We start from the raw sequence: 19,037 nt of genomic DNA, 5'->3' as shown, positions 1-19,037 counted from the left end.
TAAATCAGAATACTAAAATCACAAGTCATTCTTGCAAATCAGTCTTTGCAAGTATATGTTATTCATTATTTCATTCTATTTCTATACCCCCCAGACACAAATAGCTCAGGGCAGCTCACAGTCAAAAATAAAACCATTTAAAATATTAACATAAAACATGCCAGGCTGAAGAGATGGGTCTTTATGGTTCTCCTGAAGTCCTCCAGGATGATAAACCTCTTATACCCACAGGGAGGACATTCCACAACCAAGGAGTGGCTACTGAGAAGGCCCGGGCCCAGGCTGACACCAAAAGAACTGATGGCACCCAAAGATGGACCTCTCCTGATGATCTGAAGTGGTGGGGCTCTTGCAAAGATAGACGCTCTCTCAGGTAACCTGAACCTAAGCTGCTATATCTTTAAAGGTAATAATCAGCACTTTATATTTTGCCCAGAAACACACTGGCAGCCAATGCAGCTCTTTGTATGCAAGAAACTAACAGGAACCTATGCATATGTATAAAAGAATGGCACTTTTGCATCTCCAGCTTGATGAAGGTGAGAAATATCGGTATACAGAAAATGCTGCAGAAACCTTTTAAAACAATTAAATTAACAGTTTGGTACTACTGCGAGAAGTAGTACCAGAGAAGTACCCAGGAAGTCTGGTACTTACAGAGAAGAAGAGGGCGACCAGCAGCAAGGTGGACGGACTCGATTACGACAGCAATGAATGCACCACTAAGAGACCTTAAAGGCCAAGTGGAAAACAGATCATCCTGGAGGAAATCTACAGGTGAAACTCGGAAAATTAGAATATCGTGCAAAAGTCCATTAATTTCAGTAATGCAAATTAAAAGGTGAAACTGATATATGAGACAGACGCATTACATGCAAAGCAAGATAAGACAAGCCTTAACTTGTTATAATTGTGATGATCATGGCGTACAGCTCATGAAAACCCCAAATCCACAATCCCAGAAAATTAGAATATTACATGGAACCAAGAAGACAAGGATTGAAGAATAGAACAATATCGGACCTCTGAAAAGTATAAGCATGCATATGTATTCAGTACTTGGTTTGGGCCCCTTTTGCAGCAATTACTGCCTCAATGTGGCGTGGCATGGATGCTATCAGCCTCTGGCACTGATGAGGTATTATGGAAGACTAGGATGCTTCATTAGCGGCCTTCAGCAATTCTGCATTGTTTGGTCTCATGTCTCTCATCCTTCTCTTGGCAATGCCCCATAGATTCTCTATGGGGTCAGGTCAGGCGAGTTTGCTGGCCAATCAAGCACAGTACACTGTATACTTTTCAGAGGTCCGATATTGTTCTATTCTTCAATCCTTGTCTTATTGGTTCCATGTAATATTCTAATTTTCTGAGATTGTGGATTTGGGGTTTTCATGAGCTGTACGCCATGATCATCACAATTATAACAAATTAAGGCTTGACTTATCTCACTTTGCATGTAATGCGTCTGTCTCATATATCAGTTTCACCTTTTAATTTGCATTACTGAAATTAATGGACTTTTGCACGGTATTCTAATTTTCCGAGTTTCACCTGTATGTCTGTGGTCGCTAAGAGTCGACACCGACTTGATGGCACTTAATCAAATTAATCAATCACTACTGCGATGCATGCTACATGAGACTACCCTCGATAACTTGCGCACAATGCATGTTCTCATCTCCTAATGGGGACTGATGAAACACTTCAAGATCATAAGCTTAACCACAGCTTTTTTTAGTAGGTAGGACAATAGAAAGAAAGAACGGAAATGGTTAATGCTAACCATGATTAGGTTAGCATAGGGTCCCAGGGCTGTAATGCTATCTCTACAGCTTGTCAAGTTCAATTCAAAGTACTGTTTTGACCTCCAAAGGGTATGCAGAGAGGCACTCAATTGGTGGCCTACATTTGTATTTTCTCTGCTGCAGCAAAATTATAAAAGTCCAAGTCTGAATATTTTCTAAGAATATTTACAATAAAATCAGAGTGCAGAAAAGCAGAAATATTTCCCCCAGTGGGAATTTAAATGAATGATGAATATTGTGTTTCTGTTTTCAAAGTATGTATGTATGTATGTATGTATGTATGTATTTATTTATTTTATCTATAAACTGCCCCATCCAAAAGTTCTGGCTCTGAACGATTGCTAATTGCATTTAGCTCTTGAGATGGGACTTACAAGAGCCTAAATAAATAAAATCATGTCTTACTGCATATCTCCTGTACCAGGCAGATATCACAATTTGACTCTTCTTCATGAGAAGGAAATGTGTCCGGCACTTCCAGCCTCTGTAGATCTTCTGGATTAGCGTCGCTAAATCTTCAAGGCGCTGTTTCCTCAGGTCTTCTAATTTGAAGAGCTATGAAGATTAGTGGCAGTGGAGAGAAAGAGAAGAACAACAAAATATTATTTTACCTCTTAGGTTCTTACTCACCAAAGAAAATAATGTTGTAGAGTGGCTAGAGTACTGGGTTGCAAAGTGGACAACATGGGTTCAAATCTTTGCTCAGCAATAAAGCTCATTGTGTGGCTTTGGGCAAGTCACTCTCTTTCAGCTTAATCTATTTCACAGAGTTGTTATGATATAGTTCTGGTGGAAGAATGGGATGCAACTTCAGTTTTAAGAAGTTGGAGGTTTATTGTCTACAGTTCACAAGTAATGTTTTGATGAATGTTTGCTAAGCTCAGCAGATAGCATGATACTACATTAACTACTACTTATTTTACAGATACTGGCTCAAATCTGGACTGCCCAAGGGGGCATGGAACAGAGCGCTGCACACCTGATTCAGCAACCTTCACCATTAAGGCTACACCCAACATGCAGTGGGGAGAATGAATTTCAGAGCTCCTTCCCCTCAGATCTCTCTGTAACTGGTAGAAATATGTCCCTGAGGATCACACAGCCCTCAAGGACATACTTCCATTTGTAACAGAGCACTTCTGGGGAAGAGTAAAGAGTAACATCTGAACCCCCTCACTGATCTTTATCCCAGAAGCACTTTTTGACACACAGAAGTATGCCCCTGAGGGCTGAATGACCCTCAGGGACATATTTCTACAAGTTGCAGGGAGATCTGAAGGGAAGGAAGCAACACCAAAATTCACCCTTCTCACTGCATGGTAGGCAAAGTACAATTAGTTCTAGCCCTCTGAAGTGGGCACACAACTCACATTATACAACCATGTCGGTTGTATAGATGTGAACCACTTTCCTTTTCCAAATGTGCTAAATTGTAGCCCTTCATTACTTATCATGCTGAGTTTAGCTTAAGGTTAATAGAATACTCTGGTGTCTTATTAAAAACACAGATATTTTCAAATTGACCTTAATTGGTTAATTCAAGCTGCTCTTAACTGGTTAAAAAGTCAGTTAACTTACTGTTCTTGGATTGCGGATGAATATTTTTGATCTACCCAAGGAATATTCCTCTTCTGGAATTTCCAGCTCACTGAACAGTACTTCTACACCAGCTCTAAAAACAAAACACAAAAATTTCAAGCTTCTGCAGCAGCCCCTACACATGTCCAGTTTAACACTTAAACTATATTAAACAGAAAGAACAATATTAGCATGGGCATTGGATTAAAGAGAAAACCCAATAATGTTTTCCATTCAGTTTACAGAACCTCAAAACTCCAGATGTGAAAGTAGTATACAAGTTAAAAGACATTTTTGCTCTGATAAAGTGATTACAAATTAGATAATGCAAATCAGATTATGAAATTGCCAAAGCAACCAAGGAACATTGCTTTGTGGTTTAGCACCTTTTGTAGCACCTACCACAGGTATGAACTATTTCTACAATCACAGAAGGAACACAGCTGCAAATTTAAAATAGTGAAGGTTGGCCCATATCCCATAAGCAATTTTTCATACAATTCAAAAAGCAAGAGAGGTGGTGTCAAAATCTAACTTTTAATTTTCTAATCTTTTCATCTTTCATTAACATTTGTAGAACAAGTATGCACAATGTAATTATGACTGAACTCCCCATAACACTTGCACATGATCCCATGACTACTTTGTACCTGACAGGATATCTTTCTGGCACTGCCTGCATTTCATTACAGTCATGGGCAAATAAGGGTTATCTAATTCCCCAGGAAGAGAGACCACAATTTTGCACACTTCTTCAACTCATGTAAGAAACCTTTATAGCAACATGCAAAATCATGGTTTATGCTCAGAAAGAATAATGCAACAGTTTGTTCTCATTCACACTTTGCCTCTCAGGAAGGCAAAATATGGGAAGGTGGCAGTCTACAGTATGTAGAGGTCAATTATTTGGCTCTCACTGGGCCAATGCAGGTCTAGCACTGCCTAAGCATAGTTAAGTACGTTGGCCTGGGCTGCAGGATTGTACATTCCTTTCCCCTCCATATCCTGGAACACAAAGTTCTCCACACAGAGCTTAGCCACAGTTAAGAGGCTTCCTGTTACATCAGCAGCAATGTTAAACATGGTAGAGCTAGCTTGGATCCTCAATTTATCCGGTATCGGGAACCAAGGTTTGACGCTGGAAAGAGAAGGCAATCTCGCAGCCTGGTCATGACTGCTCAGTTACAGGTAACAGAATTAGACTGACACCATTCCTTTTTAATTCATTAGGATGCAAGTAGTTTTAATAGCTTTTACCTCGCAGGGCCTCTCCAATGTGGCCAGGTCTGTTTACAGAGCATTTTGTATCTTTCTAGGCAAGGCTCATAAGGTTGCCTGAATGCATATCCTGCCCTTCTGACACGGACATTTTCCAGAAGGCCCAAGTAGCGAACCTGATGACAAACTAAAGCCTCATTGAAGGTATGTGCTGCTTTTTTGTCATTGGGCTTAATGCACCTGCAAGTAAAAGCAGCAATCCTTACATTGTACATTAATTTCAACTGCATAACAGAAAGCTGCCCCACCCCCAATCCATTTTTCAACAATAGATTTCAGTTTCAGGTGAATAACTAAAATGAAAGCATCTGTAAAGGTAAAGGGTGTGAAAGCATCTGTACAAATACGATAAAAAATAATTCACAAGATATTACAATATATTAAAACTAATTTCATTCACAATATTAAAACTATTCACAATATTAATTCACAATATTCACAATATTAAAACTCATTAAAACATTATTTATATTACTTTTTTCAACAGTAATTCATCCTCGTATATAAGAACATAAGACAAGCCCTGCTGGATCAGATCCATGGCCTATCTAGTCCTGCATCCAGCTTCACACAGTGGCCCACCAGATGCCTCTGGGAAGTCCACAGGCAAGAGCTGAGAGCATAACCTCTCTCCTACTGTTACTCCACTGCAACTAGTATTCAGAGGCATCTTGCCTCTGAGGATGGAGGTAGCCTATAGCCCTCAGACCTCTTCTCCATGAATTTATCTAAATCCCTCTTAAAGCCATCCAGGTTGGTGGCTGTCACCACATCTTGTGGCAGAGAATTCCATAGGCTGATTATACATTGTGTGAAAAAGTACTTCCTTTTGTTGGTCCTAAATTTCTTGACAATCAAGTTTTGAACTTCATAGAAGAAGTTCCATTTGGGCAATGAGGAAGGGGGGTGATTTCCCTCCATGCCAATGGCAGCCCCTGAAATTCTGCGCCTGAGGTTGGGGAACCTGAAGCCAATTCTCGGGGGATGCAGAGGGAGGATGAATGAAAACTTTATATGCATAACATATAAAACTGTGTCCAAGTAAATATAAAAATCTACAAGATCATTCAAAATATAAAGCTGAGGAGTAAATTTTTCCATAATAGCAATGACCCATATTTTCAAAAACCATAATGTTCCGTTCATGACTGAGGTTTCTCCACTGCTGTGCTATTACTGCCTTGGTTGCCATAAGAAGATGGACTGTAAGCTCCTCATGAAGCAGTTCTATATTTTGCACAATTTCAAGCCTATTAAAAAAACATTGTGTGTGTCTTACAGAGTGGCACTATCAGTGGACTGCTACAGATCCTGTTAAAGTTGCCGAAGCCTTCCTGCCCTCTTCCTAAAGCTGGTGGGAGGGAGGCTCCCACAGAAATCCATTAAACTACTTGGCAAAATGAGTGCCAGGCAACTTCCATAGTTTCCTAAGGAAGACTCTTCTCCAAACTTTGCAAATCTCTCAGAGTGTGAGCAAGGTTGGTGCCAGGGGCTGGCACTATGGGGCAGTTGCTTAAGGCCCTCAGAAGAGCCCAGTGCTGATGCTAGGCCCTGAGGCCACCTCTGTGCCATACCTGTCATGTGGTGATGACAGGGAGAGGGGCTTCCTAGAGGCCCACCAAACTAGGGGGCGGCCCAACTGCAGTTTGCCAAGGGCCCTCTGACCCTTGGGTCACTCCTGAGGGCAAGGAACAACACTTCAAATAGATTAAACAAGCTGGTGGGTATCTGTAAGCAGATGAAGGCAACATGTCTACATTTTAAGGTGCCAAAGCCCAGGGTGCATATAACAATTTTGGCTTGCATGCAAGGGGCTTCTCTTGGGTGCCTCTTGTGACTAAATGCTGCTAGGAGCTGGCTTCAACTCAGCCACCCCCAAAACACTAATAATCAGTTCCAAATCTTTTCTTCTCTCTTGCAGCACATTTAAATATATTTTAGCCAAATCTCTTATGGGATAATGTTTGGCACTTGAGGACTATGGGGGCATGTTTTGAGTCAACACTAATTTTGAACCAAGCCTTGGCACCACAGTGACCCACAATACATTAAAGTTGCTATTAGGAAACAAATTTGTTTCGGGTATCAGACATCACCCAAACTGGTCCAAGTCAGTGTTGTTCACTGCTATCAGGTGCATTGAATTGACCAAGTGCAACAGTATTATTAGCCAAGCAGTAAGTTCTGTGAGAACATGGGAGAATGATTTCATAACCAAAGACACTCATATCATTCTTTTTTTTAGGAAGCAGCACTTGTGGGATTTGCACAAGATAAAGGTTTTAATTCCTGATAAAGTGATGCAAGAGTAGTATTAATTTCATTTACAGAGCACCATCAACTTTGGAAACAGGAAAAAGATTCAACAAATTCACAGAATATACTCCCCTCAACTGCAGGTTCCCGTACAAAAGCTCTGAATACCAATATATGAAGGAAGATTCTGTGTAGCTTGAAGATCCCTTCCAGCAAACTTAATTGCACTTGGTCCAAATAAAATATTCTTGCTTTTAGTTCCCCCAGGCCAATGTTCAAGTAAAAAGGATCCTTCCCCTCTTTAATGCCATCCTCGAAATCTACCAACAGCTTTTCCTCAACTGAATTGAAAAGAGCCGCTATCTAAAGCATTCATTCTTTGAGTTTACCTGATGTAGTTGGGATTTTTTGTTTGCAGGTTCTTCATCAAGGTTGCCACAGAAGCCTTGAATTGTGAACCTGCTGTTGGAGGTCTCTTTAAGTTAATCTTGGCAGGGTTTCCTTCTGGGAATAGTGATTTAATGAGGGAGTGGTTAGCCTTCCACATGGCTTGGGACAGATCACGGTAAAGCAAATCATTATTCTTGTCGACAAATCCTTCTACCTGGTACATCACCTAAAAGGGCAGACCAGGAGTCTCAATAAACAAGAGGCAAATAAATAAATAAAATCAAGAACCAATTGTTCTCATCCCCCAAATGCTCTTTTTGCATACTCATCATTGAGCTATATTCATACTCACAAGTTTCCTTCATTTTGAGCCTAGCATTTTGAACTGCAAAATGAGACAAGCCCCTTTAAACCACACTTTGGATTGTTTCTTCTGCATTGGAACTGTCGCAGTGATCAGGAAGGAAAACTGTGGCTGCCCATGGTTCTCTCTCACCTTCTTAGGATCTTGGGCTCATACCTTTTGCTCGGAGTTTCAAAAGCAACCATGTTTCCAACTGTTCGGTGTGGAAGTGTTAACACTGCATTCCAACAATACAGATAAGACACCCCACATGTACTTCGAATACATTACCTTTCCAGCATAATGCTGAATTCTGAAGCAACAGTGTGGCAGGGAAGTATCATTTAAGAAACGTGAACATTTGCTCATCCTGCTCTCAAAATGCTGGTGTGTAGCACAGATTTGGTTCAGTTTTTCCAGGAAGGTGTCATCAGTTACAGCCCCAGGCCTCAAGCACTCTTCATCCAGCATAGCGAGTATTCCATTCTGATTCTGTCATTTAACGAACAGGTTGATTACATCACTTGACCATAAATAGAACATACTGTACTTAGGATTAATAAGGCAACGACCAAATGACCCCCACATTTTAACAAGGCAAGATCTCCAATCTTAAAGCAGGCTAGAATTAACGGGGGAAGGGTGGGGGGTGGGAGGAAGAAAGCCTGCTTGTACTTCTACGATTCACAGTTATCACCATGTTATTACAACTTGATCTCAACTCAATATGTTGATGAGGACAAACTTTTGTAAATCGGATTCACCTGAAAAGAAGCTCCTCAATTCTATTATAAAAACCTACATAGTAAGCTAGATTGACAGGGATATTTCTCTCTCTCTTTCTCTTTAAAAGCTAACCACTCCTAATTTCCTAGAAATTCCTTATTTTCAACCAAGACACCTGCAATAATGTTCCAGATGTCTGTGAGGGAATCTGAGCGTGTCCATTTGGTGCTTCTAAACCCAAACCTCCTGTATGGGCAAGAGGCATATGTTGGCCTGGTTCAGATTTGACAGGACCCCATAGATTCCCTCAATGAGAACAAGCTTGTCTGCACTCCTCCCCCCCATCTTTCATGTGCAAGAGGAGGAGGAGCACCAAATGCCAGCCCCCAATCTTCCGACACAGGCATACTTGTTTCCTGCCCCCTTACCTGGTATCAGTAACTAGGTGAAGAATGCCAGTAGTTAACTAGGTGAGTGGCGGAACACTGTTGCTATTTGTGCCAGCTGATTGGTCAATGACCATAATAAAGGATCTGCTCTGTTCCTGCCACACTGCCTCTGTTCTTAACTTCTGTGTCAGTAGAGACACACAGTGCTGCTGTGCTTGGTAGCCACAGAGGAGGGAGAGGAAGCAGGAGAAGGAAGGTCTTCCACTCAGAGAGGTGGCTTAGAGTGGTGTCACCTACAGAGCTGGGTTTTCTACAATTGTGCCACTGTCCACAAAAAAGGTAAGTGAGCAGAGATGGCTCCAAAACAGCTTCTCCTCCAACTTCATCACCTGAGAAGACTCACTTTGCCCTGCTGCATGGTAGAGTCAGCCCTGAGTTCAAAGCACAGTTGGAGACCAAACTGGAATCTGAATGCCTTGTACGATACGATACGATAAATCTTTATTGTCATTGTCCTGTACAGAACAACGAGATTAAAAGAATCTACAACAACCTCTACAGGACCTAACAAACAATAGCTGAATATATCCCAATATACCACCCCCCCATCATGCAGAACTATGATTTAGATAAAACTGAAAACAAATGCTCTTCCTTTCCTCCCCCCTCTTACACAAAAGAGGACAAAGGGGTACATGGGAGTCCATAACAATCCCACGCTTGTTCTTGTAGTATAAAATCTCAGTTTTCTGCTGCATCTGAACCTGCCCATACTGACAGAAAGCATGGTAGGGAAGATCAACTCATGAAAGACTTTGGGACTTTTTGCTAGGGAGGAAGCCCCCTCAAATTCCCCATCACTCTAAAAATAGCAGTCAGGAAAAGGCTCTCTCGGTACAAAGGAAGTGCTTGGTGAGAGCAGCACTCAGCAGATAAATCCTCTTCTAAAAATACCAAACTGCTGGAAATGCAGTTTCTACAAGAACGCCTGCCAGCCAGCAGATCTTAGAGCTGGTTTATATCATGCTATACTGAGAGTAAATGTTTGCTCATGCAAGTGATGTAGTTGTGTGAGCAGTGCAATTCCACAGGAGGGACTTTGAACAGGATTACAACTCCTGACCCATGATTTAAAACAAACTATGAGGTAATATGAGCAGGAATCTGTCCTGCTATTAATATTACCTAACTCTTAGTCTTATGTCAGTTCTGGAGCAGGCAAGGAACCCACTTGATCTAAAAACTGTAGGTAGCTATCTTGGTCCATTAGAGGAAAAACCCCAAATGAAAAGTGGGGTAATATCTTTATTAGGACCAATTAATACAAAGTAGTCAGCAAGCTTTCGAGTTCTCCAAAACTCTTCTTCAGGCAGGATATTTTGCAAAACAGTAATGGGGGGGGCAGAGAGAAAAAGCTGGACAAAATGTTGAAACCCCAAACTTTGCAGTTTATAACCATCTTAGGATACCGTGCAGGAAAAGTTACGCAATTCAAAAGTTACGCAATTCATCATACTTCAGTTCATTGTACTAGATGTTAGCTATAAAATGACCTAACACACTGATATTGTCATGCTTAAAAAAACCCAACAACATCAACAAAGAACAGTGGGCTAAGTCAGCCTGAGGAAAGGGGAAATTGCAGCTAGTGATCACATACAGCCATCTTTATGGCCATGTTTCCATATAAATTCAAAACCTTTGACAGGCATCCTGCTAATCATCATCAGCTCAACATTTTTCACAAATGATTCACTAGAACACCAGATGAATATCAAGAATTTACACACAAACACCTGCAATTTAGGATACAGGAACATAGATACAGGAACATTTGGGATACAGGAACATAGGAAGCTGCCATATACTAAGTCAGACCATTGGTCTATCTAGCTCAGTATTGTCTTCACAGACTGGCAGCAGCTTCTTCTCCAAGGTTAAGAACATAAGAACAGCCCTGCTGGATCAGGCCCAAGGCCCATCTAGTCCAGCATCCTGTTTTGCACAGTGGCCCACCAGATGCCTCTGGAAGCCACAGGCTGGAGTTGAGGTTGCAGGCAGGAATCTCTCTCAGCCCTATCTTGGAGATGCCAGGGAGGGAACTTGAAACCTTCTGCTCTTCCCAGAGTGGCTCCACCCCCTGAGGGGAATATCTTACAGTGCTCAGACCTCTAGTCTTTCATTCATATGCAACCAGGGTGGACCCTGCTTAGCTAAGGGGACGAGTCATGCTTGCTACCACAAGACCAGATCTGTTCTCTGTAAGCATGCAGTTGCTCTTCACAGAGCAGCCCCATCCCCTAAGGGGAATATTTTACAGTGCTCGCATGCAGCTTCCCATCCAAATGCAAACCAGGGTGGACCCTGTTTAGCAAAGAGACAATTCATGCTTGCCACCACAAGACCAGCTGGTATCTACAGGTCAATATATCTTACAAATTCCCACCATGTATTACTACTAGCATTCTTGATTTTCAAACTTTTAAAGCCAAAATAATTGTTTTCTAAAAACATTCTCAGAGATTATTTTGCCCTTAACATAAGCAATAGGTTCATTAACAGCTGGGGAAAAGCAGAACAGCGCTTGAAGGTTTTTAGCGGGGTGGGTGGGGAATGCACTGCAGATGAACAATACAGATAAAAGCTCTTACATGTATCCACAAATATCAAACTGCTTCACAACAGAAGGGTTCTCCCTTTTGCACAAAAGGAACATCATGTTTACAAGACCACCACTTCAGATTCCAGGGACAGAGGGAAGGCCCCACGACAGGTTAGGAAAGTTCACAAATTATGAAAACGGGGGTACATTTTAGAAAATCAACAGACAAATCAATTTAGACTGGAGGAATCTGACAGAAGTAGAGTCTGGCCAAAATGTCTACTGCACAGAGGAACACAGGCCGTGCCCTGGAAACAGAAAATGGTTCCCATTATGCATCTGATTGTACATACCCCCTTCTGAAAAGGAGCAGCGGGAGCCCTTCTGTCTGTCGGAAGCAAACCTGAGGGGGCGATTCATACTCCATGCAGGAACACGAGAGCTGCTTCTCTGTGTTAGGATTCAAGAGGTTCTACGAACACATGCATGAAGGAGCCACGTGAATGGCTCTCCTTCCTACACAACTGCCACCTTGCTGGGAGGAGAGGCAAAACGTGTGTAAGAAGGAACCATGCCATCCACACTGCTAACAAGGGCACTTCAATCACACACTTTTTAGAACACCATGGGGTTGCAATGCAAGTAAGCTGCTCTCACACCACTGCCAGGAAATGTGGATTATTTCCAATAGTTCTAAGTAAAAGAGGTGAAATGCTCAAAGTAGAAGGGAATTCCAGAAAAGCAGGTAACACATTTCAAATTTAGAAAACAATGACGACTTACGTTTTCTATTAGGTCACAAATTATAGCATTGTTGAAATATTCGATATGGGTCCACTCGATACCCTATAAAAATAAAATACAGAAACTGAGGGAAATATTGGCAGAAGTACTCTTTATGGGCAACCTGAGACATATAAGGTAATCTTAAGCACTTTTACTCAGAAGATAAGTTCCACTGAGTTCCAGGGGAATTACTCCGAAGCAAGTGTTCATCAGACTGAAGTTTTAAATTGTGACTAAATATAAGAGGAACAATAGAATGAAGTCACTGAGAAGAAAATATAGGTTTTTTAAATGGTGTGTTGTTCATTAACATGTCAAATTGATAAGAGCAGCAAAAAAAGAAAGGTTGACCAAAGGTTATATCTGCTAAAAAATCTTGTATCACATTTTCTCTGAGCTATGGGTTGAATGCCAATCTTGTATCAAGTCAAACTGTTGGGAAAAGTCTCAATAGTCCATATGGATCCCAACCCTTTCCAAAACAGATAGTTTTGTTCATCAGTGTAATGTGCTAACCTCTTAATTGTTAGGTTCTGGTTTTTATACATCCTATTTGGGCTTTAATCTGGTAAATTAGCCTGGTAAATCTTTTCTGACTTGACCACTCAGGGTTAAACATTGCATGTAATCCAAGAGCTGACACTTTTGCCCCCTTATTTGGTGTTCGTAGCTGGACCAATGCCCCTGCCCAGGTAGAAAGTTGGCAAAAGGCAGTAAGAGATGGTTGTGCAATATTTCTGCTTGTAGGAGTCATGAGCCTAGCTATTCAAAGTATGAATGAGCATTTTCCCCCACCCCACCTCTTACAGGGAATGGAGTTCCTAGGATTTCCTTCTAGAAGGCATTCTGATGAGTCACAAGAATAGCAGCTTACCCTCTGGCAGCCTTAACAACACCACTCCAAAGCATCCAGGGATTTTTGACCTAAGTGGCAAATCAGCATAACTGCATACCAAAAAAACGAAAAAGGACAAGCTCTTGCCCAAGCATGCACCTGCCAGCTATACCCCACAACCCAAATAACTCTGAACTTTAAGAAGAGGTCTTAAAGTGGTCCAGCTGTACCCACCCCATTAACAGGTAGGAAGCCCTTTCCAGACACTCATAAAGAGCACCCACCTTGAGTAGCCCCTTTCTATCCTTTGTAATTCCATGGGGAGACAAGGTATATAGGTATATTTCCCTGAGGTCCTCCAAAAAGCAGGGAGCCACATGGCCTTTATCAAGTAGTAAAACCAAATGTTGTCCGATACTCACTTATGTAACAAACTGTTGGTATAGCAAGAGCAGTACATTATTTCCATTTAGAAGGCAAAGGCCTTGGTGTCCCTCCTGAAACCCCACAGGGAAAAAGGCACGGGGGCGGGGGAGGTACCGCTAACCCCTGCTAACTGGGCAAAGAGGCACCTTTTAATGTGGTGATTCTCTTTATTTAGCAGGCGGAGAGTAAATGGCCCTATCCGCCCCCAGCACAGTACCTCCAGTGACTGTTGCTGGTGCCTGTCTCATGTTTCTTTTTAGATTGTGAGCCCTTTGGGGACAGGGATCCATCTTATTTATTTATTATTTCTCTGTGTAAACTGTCCTGAGCCATTTTTGGAAGAGCAGTATAGAAATCGAATGAATTAATGAATGAATAAGTGGGAGAGGCTGCTCAAGCGCAATGATGCAATAGTGTCAACTGTCTTTGCCATTTCCTCATTTCAGAGATTGACAAGGATGTCAACAAAGCTGCCAGTAACAGTAACAGAGAAATCTCCTACAGTCATCAGGAAACTATTTTCTTTTATTCCTGTCCTAATACTCCAGTCTCTACCTACTAAAACACACTACGAAAATACCATTGAATTTATTTATTTATTACATTTTATATCCCGCTCTTCCTCTAAGGAGCTCAGAGCGGTGTACTACATAATTAAGTTTTCTCCTCACAACAACCCTGTGAAGTAGGTTAGGCTGAGAGAGAAGAGACTGGCCCAGTCATCCAGCAAGTATTATGGCTGAATGGGGATTTGAACTCAGGGCTTCCCGGTCCTAGTCCAGCACTCTAACCACTACACCACACTGGCTCAATTAAAGATATAGATCCAGAGGATCCTGAAAATCCTATTTGGAGGATCACAGAGGAAGAAGATCTCACAGAATCTCACAGTTCTTTCCCCCTTTCCCCTATGCACACCAGAAGGAGCTTTCAATACTAAACCATAGAACACCATTGTTTGCAGTTTCATCCAACCATGGCCCTAAAACCAGGATAGACCTTAGTTTGGGATAATGGTTTGAGGGCATATAGTATTTTTTGCAAATTGGTTTGTTGCATTCAGAGAAAATGGCAAACTGTGGTTTGTCAATAACTAGAAGTGGAAGTAAAGGAAGGAGAGAAGGAACATGGGATCTTTTGGCTTGTCACTATTCATCCTAATAATAACTAACCATTAGGGATTTGCAGATCGGTCCGGTGGTCCAGTCCGGGGGTCCAGTCTGGGGTTGAACCGACCCCCCCCCCCGGTTCTGTCAGACCGGGACCGGACTGCTGGGTCTAGTCTGGCCGGTCTGCGGATTTTTTGGTTTTTTTAAAAAAAATTAAATTCGATAATAAGTACCTTTAGCCCCTTTAGGGGGGCTTGCTGAGGCTGCGGGTGTGTGTGTGTGTGTTTCACACGGGTTCCCTCTCCCCCCGCCGGACTTCCTGATCGCCGCGGCCGGGTAACTTGAGAATTTTTGGCCCTTTCAGGCCTCCGTAAGAGCGTGCGGCCGCCGCGCATGTGCCAATGAATGTCCGGCCTCGAATGTCCGGCAGTCCGGCCTCAAACTGAACCGGGCCAGACGGTTCCGTGCACACCCCTACAAACCATGGCTTGTCATTACATCGAAATTTAGTCTCTCTGAATTAATTGCTTTTCACCTAGCAAGCCTTAGGTTGCTCCAGGGATTATTATCCAATTAAAGGTTACAAGGAATTAAGGGCTAATGGGAAACACCATAGGAACCCCTCAGACAGGATTATGTACAACTGATAGTTTCTTCTCCCTTTCTGAGAAGTAGTGTGCTGTAATAACAGTGATTTAAAGAATTCTGAAGTTGGTAGGAGGTGTTTAGAAAAGAGGAAGGGTCTTGTTCAAAACCCCTCTCTGCCTAACAATATAGAACTGTGGTCTTAGCATTTTGTTAAAGAATTCAATATCCCTTCATGTTGCTAAAGTAAATGAGCATCCTTGAAAGGCTGCCAGATATGCTTTCCATTCCATTCTCCCATCCGTGTCAATTTCCCATGCACTTAATTGAAACAGAGCCAAATCCTTGGGTCAGTAATGCTTTGTGCATCCTGCAGAGTTTGTAAGAAAACAATTTAACTGGAAGAACTCCTGAGATTGTTCTGCATTTAATCTTTTTTTGAGGAGGAAAGGTGCTACATTTAGAAGCAACTGTTTGAACAGAATACCATCCAGTTCAGTGGCCATCAACCTTTGTGGCAAGCATGTCAAAACAAGCAGCAACACACAGTGAACTGAGGGTAGCACCTTGCAGTGATTTTGCCTGCAACATTTTGAGTCAGGGAGCAGGTAGCACTGGGAAAGTTACGTAAGTAGTTTGGGAGCTTTTATGAAGCAGTGGCATCTTACGCCAAAGAGCAGATCATCTTCCATTTCCATTCAGTTCAACCAGGTCCTCTTAATCCTCATTATGCAGCACTGGGGAGGTAGTCAAGGTGTTGGCCTGGTTAAAACACAGCTGGGACCAGGGATACTCCCGGGCCTCTCTAGGGGTACCGCAAACTCCTTCTGCCTACTTCACACATTGAACACCCATGCTGTATTTGGTCCTCAGGTGTTTCTAACAGCCTATTAGCAACAGTATAGCAAAAAAGCACAGTGTACATATGACTAGAGAAAAATCCATCAAATATTAATAACTATAACACACAGCTGGTAAATAGCTGTAATTCAATTATGACAATCCACACTGCCAACTTGCTATCTAAAATTGTAATATTTAGGATATTCTCCCTATCAATATAAAATCGCTGACTAGTGAAGGTACAAACTAACATTTTTCTTAAATATGTTTCTTAAAATGTTCAAAACTACTGATATAAAGTATTAATATGCATTAACATTATTTGCATATTGTAGAATTCTGTCTAGTTATGGGGAGAGGCAAGGAAATTGGGAGCAAGGGGGAAGAAAGATGAGCATGGAGGTAGCAGGTAAAGAGCAGAAAACGATGCAGTAGTGGGTAGAAGAGGCAAAAAGAGAGGGATAGAGGACTTCTCTTCCCCCTTTTACCACCATCCCCGATCCTCCCCTGGGCAATTTATGGGACCTCACTTCTATTTTAAAAAATAACAACAACAAAGAATTACAGAAATAAATCCCTTTCTAACCTTATAGGTTGACAAACATATTCTTCATATGTTAGCATAAAGCTGCAGTGTTTAGCTGCAGTAAGTGTCATTTTTCAAGGGTTGGACTGTGGAAGATCCTGTTGCCCCAAGCTGCACCACTATGACAAGAGAGGTTGGAAAATGTGTCACTTTTCTTCTTGCTAAAGTTCCTTTCCTATTAAGTGGACTTTTCCTACAGAAGCGCTACTCAGTCAAACAGGGCGCAGGAACCAAGCTCCCCAGCAAACCTCGCTTCTACGTGTACCCTTTGAGAGCTGTCTCCCACTCCACAAACACTCGTGTCCGGAGGACATTCTTGCAAGCAGGAGTACACATTTCTCTTTCACTTTATTGGGTACCTTTTCATCCATGTATTTGGTTTCAGGGCTACTAACACTCATGCTCCATTAAGAGCACATCAATATAATAGCTCAGTTTCATAGTTGACAAGACCGTCACAGCCGGCAAGGAAAAACATGTTAAAAGCTATTAAACTCAATAGCAACAAAGAGATACATACTGCATGCAAGGACTGGATTCTGGGCAAATGGAGCCGCAACAGAAAGTGAAATGAAAGACACGTAAATGAGTAATACCTCTCGTATGTACTCTTCTTGCTCTTCCTTCAAGGTGAGCTCAATGAAAATCTGCTGCAGTTTCTCGTTGCAGTAGTTAATAATGAACTGTTCAAAGCTGTTATCCTACAAAACAAAAACAAGACAACTGCCACTAATCACACCCAGAGGACTTACAGTAAATTTATCCACAGATATCTACAGCCTGCAAGCAGATTTTACAATTTAACTCTTGTCTTGATTTAGACTAGATGTATATATTCTATCCACACTTGTGATGCTCAGTATAATCACCATCATGGGCATCATCTTTATTTGTTAGCCACCCCATAACAAATTGTTCTCTGGGCATGTTACAAGATCGCTTACACTTCTCAGACAATCTTTGCATTTGGCACTTGGTTAGATGTCCCTGCAGAGTTCCTGTGTCTGCAAGTAGTCCTGCAGACAGGGGACGTGGTACTTTTTGCCCCTTCAGGGAACCAAAATTTCCTTTAACACTTGCCCAGCATGAGGAGCTCCCTGCACAGAAATAAAATGAGCACATCGGTTCATAGTGCACATCCCCATGTTTATGTGGATAGACAAAAGTCAATACCTTTCCCATCCAGTCAGAAGTGATCGCCATGGTGGTCAGAAAGAAACTGAAAGAGGGATGCCTAACTGCTGATATAAGATGACACGGAGCATGCGCAGTAGGCAGTTGGGCGTGTCTCGAGGAGCTAATGAATTTAACCTGGTGGTCTGCGCAGGCGCAGAACCCATTATTCATAACTGTTGTGGGATCACTATCTAGATTAGTGAAATGGACCTATTGTTTAGTGTATTATTAATGTTACATCTGTTGTACCTTGAAAACAAAATTAAAGCCTTGAAAATAGTTTTCAAAATGACCCAATTAAAATCATATTTTAATGTAATATAGATATACTGAAGTCTATACTCAGTCCCTTTAAACTAAACCCATGACCTCCTATTAGACACATCTGAGAGAAAGCCTAATGTTCAATGTAGAAGATGTGCATATCTCAAGGACAAGACACAATAGGTCATGAATTTCAAATGGAGTATCTGGATTGTGACACTCTATGGATGCGAAAGCTGGACTTTGAAGAAGCAAAGAGAAAAGCTTTTGAACTTTGGTGCTGGAGAAGACTTTTGAGGATACCATGGACAGCCAGGAAAACAAACAAATGGAACATAGAACAAATCAATCCAGAATTCTCACTTGAGGCACAAATGACCAGGCTCAAACTAGCATACTTTGAACACATTATGAGAAAACCCAGCTCCCTTGAGAAGTCCATAATGCTGGGGAAAGTTGAAGGAAAGAGAAGAAGAGGACAACCAGCAGCAAGGTGGAGGGACTCGATTACGACAGCAATGAATGCACCACTGAGAGGCCAAGTTGAAGACAGATCATCCTGCCTGGAGAGAATCTATGTTGTCACTAAGAGTCACCACCAATCTGCCCTCATTTGCATTTGAATGGGAGACTACATGTGTGAGCAGAGTAAGCTATTCCCCTCAGGGAACTGGGCTGCTCTGGGAAGAGCACCTGCATGCTTGCATACAGAAGGTTCCAAGTTCTCTCCCTGGCTTCTCCATGAAAGGGCTGAAAGAGATTCCTGCCTGCAACCTTGGAGAAACCGCTGCCAGTCTGTATAGACAATACTAAGCTAGATGGACCAAGGGTCTGACTCAGTATAAGGCAGCTTCCTATGTTCCTATGTAATCCTGCTCAGCACTACCACCACCTAGTTAGTTACAATCCATTTTATCCTTTAGGCATCATATTCTTCTTCTGTGTTGGTTACAATTCACACTTGTCTTGCCCTTCCTGAATTTCAGTATATTAAGCCACTCCCTACTGCCGTATTTCGTGGTAAAGTGGTGGACGGAGTTGTGCACCCGGCTCAACTGAC

General features: G+C 41.9%; 1 protein-coding gene across 11 annotated transcripts in view; it reads right to left on the bottom strand.

Annotated features, from left to right (window-relative positions):
• MYO1B (myosin IB) overlaps positions 1-19,037 on the bottom strand; it is a 170,127-nt gene that overhangs the window by 26,654 nt on the left and 124,436 nt on the right. For all 11 annotated transcript variants that reach the window (XM_053273726.1, XM_053273756.1, XM_053273763.1 and 8 more), the window contains 7 exons: positions 17,134-17,238; positions 12,151-12,213; positions 7,942-8,142; positions 7,307-7,533; positions 4,641-4,841; positions 3,384-3,477; positions 2,211-2,360 (listed from right to left, as the gene is read on the bottom strand). In XM_053273726.1, coding sequence (XP_053129701.1) covers positions 2,211-2,360; positions 3,384-3,477; positions 4,641-4,841; positions 7,307-7,533; positions 7,942-8,142; positions 12,151-12,213; positions 17,134-17,238 — 1,041 coding nt within the window. The remainder of the gene's footprint in view (positions 1-2,210; positions 2,361-3,383; positions 3,478-4,640; positions 4,842-7,306; positions 7,534-7,941; positions 8,143-12,150; positions 12,214-17,133; positions 17,239-19,037) is intronic.

Source organism: Hemicordylus capensis, chromosome 1 (genome assembly GCF_027244095.1).
Source record: "Hemicordylus capensis ecotype Gifberg chromosome 1, rHemCap1.1.pri, whole genome shotgun sequence".
In the NCBI taxonomy this organism is placed as follows: domain Eukaryota; kingdom Metazoa; phylum Chordata; class Lepidosauria; order Squamata; family Cordylidae; genus Hemicordylus; species Hemicordylus capensis.
The sequence above is the reverse complement of the archived record's forward strand: the minus strand, read 5'-3'. Positions and strand labels throughout refer to the sequence as shown.